Source organism: Anoplophora glabripennis, unplaced genomic scaffold (assembly GCF_000390285.2).
Source record: "Anoplophora glabripennis isolate ALB-LARVAE unplaced genomic scaffold, Agla_2.0 scaffold746, whole genome shotgun sequence".
Classification (NCBI taxonomy): domain Eukaryota; kingdom Metazoa; phylum Arthropoda; class Insecta; order Coleoptera; family Cerambycidae; genus Anoplophora; species Anoplophora glabripennis.
This window is the reverse complement of record NW_019416820.1, coordinates 188,484-201,307: the sequence shown is the minus strand read 5'-3', so window position 1 is coordinate 201,307 and position 12,824 is coordinate 188,484. Positions and strand designations below refer to the sequence as shown.

The 12,824-nt window shown below is 32.5% G+C and overlaps 3 protein-coding genes across 5 annotated transcripts; 2 read left to right on the top strand and 1 right to left on the bottom strand.

Moving 5' to 3' along the window:
- The first annotated feature begins 1,235 nt into the window (after positions 1-1,235).
- Positions 1,236-3,106, top strand: LOC108914728 (transmembrane protein 231-like). Its single transcript, XM_018720597.1, has 5 exons — positions 1,236-1,374; positions 1,432-1,598; positions 1,647-1,772; positions 1,844-2,066; positions 2,796-3,106. Exons 1-5 carry the CDS (start codon positions 1,236-1,238, stop codon positions 3,050-3,052), a joined length of 912 nt encoding a protein of 303 aa, XP_018576113.1. The 3' UTR covers positions 3,053-3,106.
- Positions 3,107-3,137: 31 nt separating this feature from the next.
- LOC108914729 (mitochondrial import inner membrane translocase subunit Tim21) lies at positions 3,138-4,043 on the bottom strand. Its single transcript, XM_018720598.1, has 2 exons — positions 3,357-4,043; positions 3,138-3,301 (listed from the first exon to the last, which is right to left on the bottom strand). The coding sequence occupies exons 1-2, from the start codon at positions 3,867-3,869 to the stop codon at positions 3,164-3,166; spliced, it is 651 nt and encodes a 216-aa protein (XP_018576114.1). The 5' UTR covers positions 3,870-4,043; the 3' UTR covers positions 3,138-3,163.
- Positions 4,044-4,520: 477 nt separating this feature from the next.
- LOC108914724 (PQ-loop repeat-containing protein 1) lies at positions 4,521-12,824 on the top strand. Of its 3 annotated transcripts, XM_018720593.2 has the most exons (5): positions 4,521-4,808; positions 4,865-5,001; positions 5,607-5,672; positions 7,499-7,715; positions 11,789-12,824. In XM_018720593.2, the coding sequence occupies exons 1-5, from the start codon at positions 4,606-4,608 to the stop codon at positions 11,979-11,981; spliced, it is 816 nt and encodes a 271-aa protein (XP_018576109.1). In that variant the 5' UTR covers positions 4,521-4,605; the 3' UTR covers positions 11,982-12,824. The 3 variants fall into 3 exon arrangements, with proteins under 3 accessions (XP_018576109.1, XP_018576108.1, XP_023311278.1); XM_018720592.2 differs by lacking the exon at positions 5,607-5,672; XM_023455510.1 differs by lacking the exon at positions 5,607-5,672 and having other exon boundaries at positions 11,775-11,856.

The following is a 12,824-nucleotide window of genomic DNA, read 5'->3' as shown; positions in this document are numbered from 1 at the left end:
CAATGCGACAGTTTTATTATATCAGGTCCAATCATGCATGATTCAATCGAAGCGTACATAGATTCGGAAGAGGAAGCTTTGAAAGCATCCAGCGACGACGAAGACAACGTTGAACCGTCCATAGCAGAGGCCCAGGAGAAGTACAACCAACTGCAAGAGAGGTATATCACTCTAAAAACCATGACTGAATCCCTTAAAGAGAAAATATCTTTGGAAAGGGAACAGCTGAGTAAAGAGGTAAAGGCGACCGTAGAAATGGAGGCCGAAATGCGAAAGAGAAGCATCCACGTGTGCGGTGACAGTTGTGCAATGAACGCAGAAGAATACAGAAGGCGAATGGAGCTTTTCAAAGACTTCATCCTCTTTCGAAATGCTACTGAAAAGCTGGAGAATATTACGAAGAAAAAGAATTACGAGCTTTGGATTACTGAGGTGGAGTACAAGTGTAACTTGGAGTTGCTTAAGCTCAAAGAGAACATGATGATTTTGAAACCTTTGCAAGATATCGCTTCAAGGTGGGGCAAAGAGAACCAAGAAGAAAGGACTTGCGCCAGTGGCGCCTCAGGGGATAAACTGGATGGTGATGCTGAAACTGTTCCCGTCAAGGAAACTGACGAGTTAGAAATTGATGAAAATTAAATAATTTCACATAAATAACGTGTATTGTGCCGAATTTAATTCTACGAAAATTTAATAAAACATACAAATACATACAACATACATACACATATAATGAAGCAAGATTAAGTGTTTCATCAGCTATGTCAGTACAGAAAAATTGGTGCTAAAACATATAAACGGGCGGTTATTGACGAATTCGCAACTTAAGTTTAATTAAAATTTATCTCCCTATTGCTAAATCCACGAGCCGTCACTGAACAACTTGTACTTGCACATGTAGTGATTTTGGAAAACCTACCGTAATGTTAATCGCGTAAATCATCAACAAAAATATATTTACTCATCATTTGTTATAAAATCACGGATTACCATTAATTTCGTTTTTCATTTGAATATTTCAGTTCTTAGAAGTCAAACATTTTTTATTCTAAATTGATTTTAATTGAAACTGACCTTGAATGTAACCAATTAGGTACAAATGCTGAACAAAACCAACCAATCGAGTACCTCTACGGACTGTTGCCATGACAACCCCTTTGTTTACAAACAAAGCCGCAATTTAATAATTGTGGGGTACCAAAAGTGCGTCAAGGTGACAAAAAAACGCTTGTAAGATGGTTATCTTGACAGTTTATACTAATCACATCAAAGTAAAATACAAAAGTACGTTGCTCTCTAAGGCGACGTTTTTCGTGTTCGCGTTTGTAATGCTTTCCATAGTTTTGCCGTTTATATTTGCTTACAAAAGCGGAGGTGATTTGTGCGAGATGTTTTTTGAAGTAATTTTTTGAAAAAAAACATTTCTTTCAGGATTCTGGCTGAAGAGGGACATATTTTACGAACAGCCTAATATAAACCTAAGAGGTGATTACCTTGTGATAGCTGCAACAACTAATTCAAGCAGTCCAATTATTTGCAGCACCTTCGCTTATTATAAGGAAAATCTCGACTTCCTGGATGTTTGTTCAATAATTAGGGTAAGACTGAACAACACATGGGGAAAAGCTTTTGATTCCTTGTTTCAGCTACGGGAAATCGACGTTAATTTGGATGGTAAAACAGACAAGATAAGTTTTAATGTACTCGTAAACACTTTCGACAAGAAAATTACTTCAATCAATTTGTTTCTTCCAATAAATTACAAATTAAGCGTAAGTATGCAACGAAAAATACGGCGCATCGTATAGTGGGTCACCTATATTGCAGGGAAATTATTTTCTAGACCGTTTGTCCTGTTCAAATGCAATCAGCTATAATATACCAGCATTACTTCCATACCAGTGTAACTGATATTAAAATTTTGGGCGACTTGTCCTTATTCCAATCCATTCCAATTCACTGTTATAAAAAAGGAGTTTACGATATCTATGATTACTCTGTTATTGAAGGAGCTGATGAAGGCTACGAGTTGGAAAGCATTATTGGGAGATACTGGGAAAGAAACGGTAAGTGCATAATGAATTTCAGGAATGTGATAATTATTCGTGGAGGAATTTGTATAATTCAAGTTGCATGTTGTTAAGTACAAATAATAAAAATATGTATAATGGTCCTTTGTGCCAGTTCTAGGAAAGTTTCATTACAGCAGAAACAAAGTGACGTCTATTAAGAAATTTCCTGGAAATTTAAGCGTTTCATATCTGAAATGCCTGTGATATGTTAATACAGGCCAACGAGAACCATATCGTCAATATAAACAGAAAAAGAACTTATTTTGTATATAAATTTGAATAATTAAATCTTAGATTTAACAGATCTGATTAGTTGGGCATTCTGCAGAAGGCTATTTAATTTCAAAACAATATTTACAGATTAATTGATCTTTTTCATGGATTTCTCGCACCTAATATATATCGAGTGGTTTAAATACTTTCACATTCCGTGCTAATATTTAAAGTGGTTTCTCGGGTTGCTATACCCAAGAATTTTTTACCTGCACTTGTTGTTCTTGATTTAAACTCGTAGGGGCTGACCCATTAACTCTGAAGCTAACTTTTAACTGTTTAATTGTATTCAATAGGAAATATAAAAATTGTAAAACATTTATTTCATTCATATGTTAGAAATCTGTGTTTTCCGTGTAATTAGCCTATATGCCTTTTGAGAAATAAATAAATATTCATTACAAATCAAAATAAACAAGAAAACATAACTTAATGATATTTTTATTGCAGTTTCAACACAACTATCAAACATATATACAAATGTTGTAAGTGGGCGAGGAGACAAGTTTAATTTAAAGTTAACCGTTCGGTATCCAGAACATAAAATCTACTACAAACCGGGCTTTTGGCAGATAATGAAATGGGCGTGGATGCAGTACTTCGCCATATACATAATAATAGCATGGTTTGTAAGTGGCATAAAAAGATACATTTTTAATAATAGGTTAGTCTTGTTCTACAAAGATGCTGCTTTAGAAAAAAAGTAAACGAAGTTCAACAAAAACATAATTCCACTTAGTTGTTCCATCTTTGACCAAACTAATTTTGTATTTTTATAAAATAAAAAACAGAAATACCTAATAGTTTAATTTTCATTACTAAAATTTATATTCCAAGGAAGAAAAGTCAGTAGACGGTACAGTTTTGCTCCTATTGTCTTCGATCACTATCGTATTTCTAAGCATATCGTCCACCTCCACAAAAAGGTACCTATATTCATAATCTCCAGCGTCGTTCTGAGAAGAATTTTAAAAAATCATGTTTATTCTGTGAAAATATGTTTAATATTACCTCAACCACATCTAACTGAACAGTTCCAGTATGAAAAGACCCCTTCAGGTGGAATTTCATTCTAAGGTGACGCCTTCCGTCCTTCCCCATATACTCCACATGAGAAACATGCTGTCTTCTACCCCTCCTGGTTTCTTCCCCATAAGCCGTGATAGGTCTACCTAGTTTATCTTCCACCCTGGGATCAGCTATACACCTTTTCACTGCTTTCGTATAAACGGTATTTGGACTTTTACTCGAAAAAAGCTCACTAAATACAGCATAGAAAAGAGTTCCTGTTACACCTACCCCTATTAATATAACTCCTAGGTATGAAACAGTCTTTGTAGTTTCCTTGACTTTCTCGCCAATAGGTTTGACATTTGTATCTACTTCAGCTCTTGCGGAGCTCGTAAGTCCACTTTCTTTAGTACTTTTGTAACGTTTTAGAAACTGGTTACATAGAATAGGACTATATCTCAATATCGGCCGGTAATTTTCCACAATGGGCTGAATGATTCTTACTGGTATCATTTTCAGTGTTCCTTATAAATTTGTTATATAATAATTCCAAATAATAAACTGTAGGAGTACATACAGTAAACTAGTAGATTAAATAAGCATAACAAAGATCATATTTCAAATATAAGAAATAACTTTTAAATTACATTTTATCATAACCTAAATTTACTCAAATCAAATGTCTAATCAAAGTAATCAAAGCCACAGAACTATAAAAGGACGACAAATCAAAGAACACTAGAAGTAGAATACAGATTTGTTCGCACCTAATACTCGAATTGAGCAAGTTATGACATGATAGTTATCGATTTTAAACAGTCCGAGACTATTTTAAGATGAGTGCAGAGATTATATTAATATATTTTACTTGTATATAGTTGTTCATAATATTGTAAATGTACATCTTCATAATTCTTTAAAAACGTGAAATTTTTATTGAATCGATTTCACATATTTCAAATTTCTCATTCAAACAAATGCTCTGTTAATATAAATGAACTAATGCAGAATAAAAACAATATTTCACCTTTATTTAATGTCATGCTTGCATTCATAAATATGGAAAATGTCCCCATGGAATTGTACAAAAGGTTGACCGTGATTCGAATCCGCCCTCTGTGAATGAATCACCGACGTTCATGACATTTGAGTTGACATTTGACAGCCCATTAAGCACGGCCACCTGCTAAATCATAAAAATAGGGCAAACAATGTAAAGTGTCTTTGCAGTAAGAAATCAGCTCAGAAAATGGATTGGGTGATATCAGACGAGTTGTCCCTCACTGTGGGCACAGTCGTGGGGTGGATCAGTGCGGGTGCAATGATTATTGGTGGTGTCCTCCCCTATATACCCCAGTACAGGCAAATCAGCAAGACCAAAGACGCGGAGGGCTTCTCTTTACTAGTCTGTCTAGCGCTTCTAATAGCTAATACTTTAAGGATAATGTTTTGGTAAGGATAAATTTTGTTAACTGGTATCTTCGATACAATTAGGGTGTCTGTTTCAGGTTCGGTAAACATTTTGAATATCCTCTCTTGATTCAAAGTTTGATTATGAATATTACTATGTTTTTGATGATTCATTTGTGTGTGCGTGTAAGAAATAGAAACCAGCTACTTCAGGCAAGGCAGAGAATTTTTACAGGTATGGATTCAAGTTATTTTTAGGTCTAGATCAATAATTATTAGTACCTTTAGGAAGTAGTATGTCTTTTTCTAAATTAGGTGTCAAACCAGTTTATTTAATATGTATTGTACCTAGAATTCTAATTTAAGAGTATTGAAGTTCAGTATCATCTTTTTCTGTAATTTCCTTAAATTTTGTATCATTGTAGGTGTAGCTAGTTGATTACATAGTACTTTAATATGTTCATGCTGAAATGCCTGTTTTATCAGTAAATGTTTGTCATATATTTGTTTTATGATAGGCAAATGATAAAGATTGGTTCTAATATAATTTAGTTTAATTTTTACACACATTAACAGCACAGTTTCGCCTAACGTTTAATTTGTACTTAACAAATTTAGATTAATATTTATCGTAGTTTCAAAAGCTGCAATATTTGTTAATAAATTATTTTACTAACTAAGCTTTAACGTTCATATATACATGAAAGTGTTCATTAATTATGATAAAATTACACAAAACTGCCCTGAAATAATGTTGTCCATTGACCAACATTTAGAATAATTAATATGCTGTATTAACAATCCCTTTTATTAATTTTTTATTTTCAATTATTTTGGCAGCGAAGCCCTATGAAGTAAAGAGACTGCTAAATTCTAAGCCTCCTCGCTCTTCTCACAGTATCTGTGGTAATTTGGCTTGCACGCTTAGCTTATCGCTTTCCTACTAATAATTTTTCTACATCTTTTCTTTAGAATTAACAAAAAATATTTAACTTAGATTAGTTTAGGTGCATATTAGGAATAAATCGGATAGTTGCTTGTTTACTATACAAAAGTTCAGGTACACCTAAGTCTTATATTAAACCCTGTCTACAAGTTTCTAAATTTTAGTGATTTTAGTATATAGAACTTGCAATAAATATGTTTTGCTTTCTTTTTAGTCGTCTGTTTAAATTTCCAGTATGTCAATAAAGCCGAAAAACATATTTTACGTAACATCACACGAGCTAAGTTCAAAAACCTATTTTTTTCTATACATTCAGTTATATCAGCTTCAGAGGTTATCTAGGCTCTTAGATATACTATACTGGAAAAGTTGTAATTTTAGTTCTGTTAGTTTCTTATCTTTATATAATAGGTGAAAGGTCACAAGTTCTAAAATAGACTAGAATGAAGTAAATTGTTATATTTCTATAGCCATTTATTAGACTTTAATCTCAAGTTCTAGGAACTGAATTTAGAATTAGATTGACTTTAAAATACACAATTTTCAATACATTTCATAGTGCTACTTTGCTTTTATATAATTCTTCAAGAAACAAAAATAATAAAAATGCTTAATAATGCCATAATCGATAATGCTGTGCATTGCAGTAAAGAATATATAGCAGGTCTAGAAAATTTTTGTATATTTTGTAGAAAAAAATATCTGTATATTAAAATTTGCTAACACATTTTATTCACTTAAAGAAATGTACATAATAAGAATGCATATAGGTACCTAGATTTATCAAATTACACTGAAAAATTACCTATTACTATTTTATTTGGTTTTCAGTTAATATTGGATATAACAGCACTTTTATAGACATCTGTTAAATTCAGATAATTTCAGTGTTATCTGTTTCTCATATAACTTAATAAATACTTATATTAAATTAATGTTGAAAATAATCTTCATCATGTTATATAAAATGGTAGTTTCACATTTTCACAGAAAAAGTAATGTAAAAAGTAAGTTTTTATGAAATCTGAATAATAATATGTGGGTATTTATGGGCCAAATTCTAATACTTTTCATTTATTTTAACAATTAAAAGTTTCATATTGAAATAAAGTGCTTTTTTAAACTCAAGCTCTTATATTTGTTAATTTAATTACAACCTCATCAATATTACTGTGTTAATGGAGTTCATATTTTGAAATAATTTGATCGGCGAAATAATATTTGCTGGTATTTTAATTAATATTTTCAGAATTTGGACAAAAATACCACGTTTTTCAAAAAATAAACGTTTTCTACATTAAATATTGTTATTTTCTTCTAAACCAAAAGTCTCTTTGTATGTATATTGTCCTTATTTGGTATTCAAAAAAGCAAAAGTTTTTTTTATAAATTAAAATGTTCCCTATTTGGTGCAAAATTTTTGGCAGCCACCGTATACCTAATTTTTTTAAATAATCATATTTTGTTAAATATTTACATATTTACAAAAATTATGTAGAGCTTACATCTTTGCAAACTGGAAAATTTTTTAAAACCACCTAGAAAACATATATGCTCTGTTTATAACAAAGAATAAGAAATGTACTGTACCAACTTAAAATATATTTTTATTTATTTTGAGGATTGATAAATTGATAAATCATCAAAAACGAATTTAAATAAAACAGTGATAGGTTGCTCTTTACTTTTCTTCACTCCTACTAACGTTTGTTTGTGATATGTCAAACGCATGCTTTTAGTCGCTTTCCTAACTGCGACACTATCGTACTTATCGATTGTTTTTCAGATTTTGACGCGAAATTTTTCTGGAACTGGTCCGATTTCCAGTCCTACGTTGACTGTATGCTTGTGTTTACGATCGTGACTTCGCTGCTGATGTATCTGTTCATAGATTATATAGTTTTCGTGGAGATAGTCGGCTTCCTCGCCGTTTTCACGGAGGCCATGTTGGGCACACCTCAGCTGGTCAAAAATTACAGGAACAAGTCTACCGAGGGTATGAGGTTAGTGATGCTTTAATTGAACGTACAGGGTATTTAGTTAATAATGGATCCCCCTTAATCGCTTAAGCCAAGTATGTCATAATCAAATGTTGCTCCCTTTCAATCTATAGGGTGGTAAAGTTTAAAAAATTTACTTTGAAAATAATTTTATCAATCTCGTTAAAAATTTCAATAGTTAATTTTTTTAAGACAAAAATCTGGAACGTATTCATTTTGTGTTTATTAGTAGAGGGCACTAGTTATACAGGCTGTTACAAATTTGCTTCTCACTACAGGGATCTCGGAAACGGTAAGAGGTACGAAGTAGCTTAAATGGGGGCAAAGTTGCATAATCAGGGGACTAATATTATGTCTCTAAACAATCAAGGCTAACATGATTAGTTTTCGAAATATTTGAAAATAATCGAAACTGGGAATCTGTTTTTGTTTCATTTCAGTTTGAGGAGATATTGAAAAACGAAGAACACTTTCTCATGGCCTCTATCGAATGGCATAATCAATGTTTACATGTAACGTTTCACCTCTCCAGGACCATCATCAACTTATTGTTATTATACTGTATTGCCTCAGTCCGAACCAGATTCAGACGTTTTGTCTCGGAAAAATTCATCTTCAGTGTATTCGTTCCAAATTCATCTAATTTTTTTGTTTAGATTATCGTACACTGTAAGTGTCGTTAGACCCTGTGAAATCCATCTAGTTATTTAAACTATTACCACCACGCGCTACAATAGAACATTTATTATTATTAACTATTACCATCACTTGGTCATACATAACTCAATAAGTTGTTGTGTCAAAATTAAAACATTGTTACAATTTTTATTTTGTTATGACAAATTAATTCTAAAAAATACATATGAACAACCAAAACGCCAACCGAATATTATTCTTTAAAAAATTTCAGTAAATGTTCAAAAACATTTTCGTTTTGGCAAAGATTGAAAATGAAGATCAGCATAATATTATTGGAATTTATTATATCCGTAACCGCATCTGTGAAAGAGCACGTCAGATGTATTTGTATGAATATCCTAAAAGAAATAGATCGAAATTTGTTTGAATTTTGAGCACTCGAGAAGTCTAGAAATAACTGGACACGGGAATAAAACTCTAATAATGTTTTATATTAATGCATGGCGGTAATAGTTTAAATAACTAGATGGATTTCACAGGGTCTAACGACTGATAATGCTGACATAAAATAATCAAATTTTGAATAAAAATGGACAATGTGCTGCCTATGAAACGCGATTTTTAGATATTTAGTCTTTTTGAAATTGTGTATCTTGAAGTTTGTAGTTTGTTTCGAATAATTTTATATACAGGAGCCGTAATTAGTTGTAAAAAAAGCTGAAGCTTTTTGTGGCTAAAACAGAAGATGCTGAACACCAAACTGCTTCCTTAAAAAAATACAGGGTGTTCAAAAAACATTATTTCAGGTCCTCTGGCTAGAATATTCTGAGAGATTTAAATAAATTACATACAAACATTTTTTATGGAAAAATTTTGGTATTACGTTCATTAATGTTTCAGTTAAATTTTTCAGACCTATTTGTAGCTTAATAAGAATTTAATTATTTCGCGAATATTTTGATTAATGTGTCTCATTACAATAATTTTTATATCAAGGCAAGTAATAATGGTGTGGTATAATATTTACAAGAAAAATGTTGTGATCACATTTAGGTGTAAATTAATTTGCTTTTATTCAAATATTCAAATGCAGATCATAAGTTTATTTTCTCAAATTCTATTGTGAAAACTGATTAATTTTTTTTTTGTAATTTTCATACCCCGTTTTTTATATCACAGAAATCTAACAATGAAGACATACAAAACACACCATACCCTCACTAAGGTTGCATTTCGTAGATGATGGGAATGGGAATTTTTGGGATATGATAACATTGTCCTGCCTACAGACTGCTTTTTCTTAAGGACTATCGATAAACACAAAGTGAATACGTTTTTCAAAATTCAATGCTGGCTGAGGCATAAGCTCGAAGAGTAGTTGCTCCCAGCAATATTAATAAAAAATTTCATCCTATTCCTAATTTTAATGAAACGACCTGTATATTAGAGTGGGTCAAAAAAATCGACTATTTTTTTTTACTTTGTACCTACTCTGAAAAATAAGTTGCCAGACACCTCTAGAAAATTCTCCAAATCTGAGCTCATAATTTTAATAGGAAGGTTCTCCGCTTTACAGTTTTCCATTTTTTCCTCAGTATTAAAAAAAAAAATTCATATCTCTATCAATTGTTCGTTAAAAATATCTCTCCTCATGTACTTGTAGGAAATTGAACGCTCTACAAAAAAGGTCTTTTACAATTTTTTCGTAAACTTCACCGTTTAAAAGATATTAAATGTTGACGTTTGATTATTTTAAGACAAATTTCTGTTTTTCTTATGAATTTTATAACTCGTTAACAAAAAATCATTATGAAATGCGCAATTCATAGTGTTGTAGGAAATTAACTGCTCTACAAAAATGGTCTCTTTTATTCTGATAATATTTTTATAAATTTTATCTCTAATAATTTAAAATCTCTATCGTGTTGTTATTTTTTTTTTTAAGTGTGTGTTCAGAACGTATTTCAAAACTTTTTCCCACAGAATATACATAAAATTTTTCATTCAAAGGGATTTTTGTTTTGAATTTCAGTAGTTCTTCTGTTTGTCTTGTAAAACTAACGCCATCTATGTTTTTTATTCTCAACTTATCTTTAGTATCTATTCGTTTCGTACCCCATTTTCAGTGACTCTAAAACTCATGATTTCGTATACGTGATAAGATAGTTTATTACAAATAAGTCATAATCACTACATAAAATTATTTATTATTAATTAACCTATAATGGATAAGGAAATTCGTTTGATCAATATACCTATGCAAAAAATTTTGGAACGTAAGTTACCAACAGTGAAAGAGGTTATGAGTGTGTTATTCTATCAACTGAAAGTTTTAAAGTGTCCAATCAAACAAAGTGCTAAAAATTCAGTTGACCAAGTTATTGAACTGTGGAAAAAAATCAGATTCCAACTAGTGGAGCTCCTAATGCAGTCAAAAAAATTCTTCGCTATCATACTCAATAGTTAAAATTACATAAAAGTTAAAAAAAAAAAATCAGCACAAAACCAAAATGTTTGAAATTTTATGACTCACTTGATAATTAAATAAAAAAACTTTTTAATAACAAATTGATCATTTTTTCTATAAGATTAATACTTTTCATAATAAATTTCTAACAAAAACGTTATTTTTTCAAGATTTAATGAATCATTGATTCTCAGTCAGAAATAATGCACTAATTTTTTTTCTATGTAACCAAACATGTTTACAACTAAAAAAAACTAGAAAAATAGTTTAAAACATTTCTCTGTTCATAAAAACTCAAATTTGTATAAATTTCCCTGAAACTCATAAACTAAATTGAAATATTAATCAAAAACTGTTAAAATTGGCGTGCATTAAAGTTTGACGATGAATATCTTTTAAACGCTTTATTTAATCGACTAATCATAAGAGACCATTTTTGTAGATCAGTTAATTTCCTCTGACACTATGAATTGCGCATTTCATAATGATTTTTTGTTAACGAGTTATAAAATTCATAAGCAAAACAGAAATTTGTCTTAAAATAATCAAATGTCAGCCTTTAATATCTTTTAAACGGTGAGGTTTATGAAAAAATTGTCAGAGACCTTTTTTGTAGAGCTTTCAATTTCCTACAAGTATATGAGGAGAGATATTTTTAACGAACAGTTGGTAGAGAGATATGAATTTTTTTTTTCTAATACTGAGGAAAAAATAGAAAACTGTAAAGTGGAGAACCTTCCTATTAAAATTAAGAGCTCATATTTGGAGAGAATTTTCTAGAGGTGTCTAGCAACCTATTTTTCAGAGTATAAAGTAAAAAAAAAAATAGTCGATTTTTTTGACCCACCCTACTGTATATCTTCAATTTTTACGCTGGTTTTGTCTCACCTTACTAAAGTACAGTTGAGTTCTTATCGTTTGCTTGTTAGTTATCCATAATAGCAGATTAATTCCAGCTCTCCTCTTCCAGCCTGAGCATGGTGGTGATGTGGACGTGCGGTGATATATTTAAGACGCTGTACTTCCTGTTGCGCGACGCGCCCGTGCAGTTCTGGCTGTGCGGCTCCATCCAGGTGGCCGTGGACCTGCTGATCCTCCTCCAGGTGTTCATCTATCGGGGCAACGCGGAGCCGCAGCGCACAGGCCCCCACCGGGGGGATTGAGTGGTTATCATCTGGACGCACGACGAGATCTGCCACCGCAAGGGGAAGGCCGGTGCCGAAGTGGCTGTCCTAAACGAGAAGAGGGAGGATAGCGACAACCTAGCCAATAGTATTAGCAAAGACGTGATCCCGGAGGGGGCGCGCGACTCCCCTCAGAACAGCGACTCCAGTGCTAACGATAGGACAGAGACGGAGAACGATTACTGTTGTGTTATCAGTGCTGACGTTCACAACGAGAACGAGGGGGGCCTCGGCGAGGACGCCGGTAAGACCGTTCCTGTAGATAGTGTAAATAATACGCGGGGAAAGCGTGGCGCCAACGGCGATACGAAGAAGCGGGCTTCGCACGTCTCCTACAAGGAACGCGCCAAGCACAAGGTCAGCATGCTTATCCACAGGCATACGTTATGACATACACTTTTCGTTGCTTCCATAGAGGGCTGCTTCCGCTCCTCTTTAGTGTGTTAGGTTCTCGTTTCTCGAGTGGTAATAGCCGACACACGTTTTTTTTTTTTTTTAGATAAATATACGTATATGTCTTTGCGACCCTGTCAATTCTGTGATCTATGCAGCTTAGATGGTGCGGGTGGTGTTACATAACCTCAAAAAAAATTTTAATTTAGACGGGGTGTCACTTTGAATGGGGGTCGAGAATTCTTTCGGTCGCTACCTTTGAACTTAACAAAAATATAAGTTTATTTCTTCAAATTCCGTCGTAATAGTCGATTTTTTATACCCTAGGCAGGGTAACTTCAAAAAACGGCGCGCCATTTTTCTTGATTCGTTTACAATGTTCCGTCATGCCTCGCAGAAATTTAACAATGAAGACACACAAACACACAA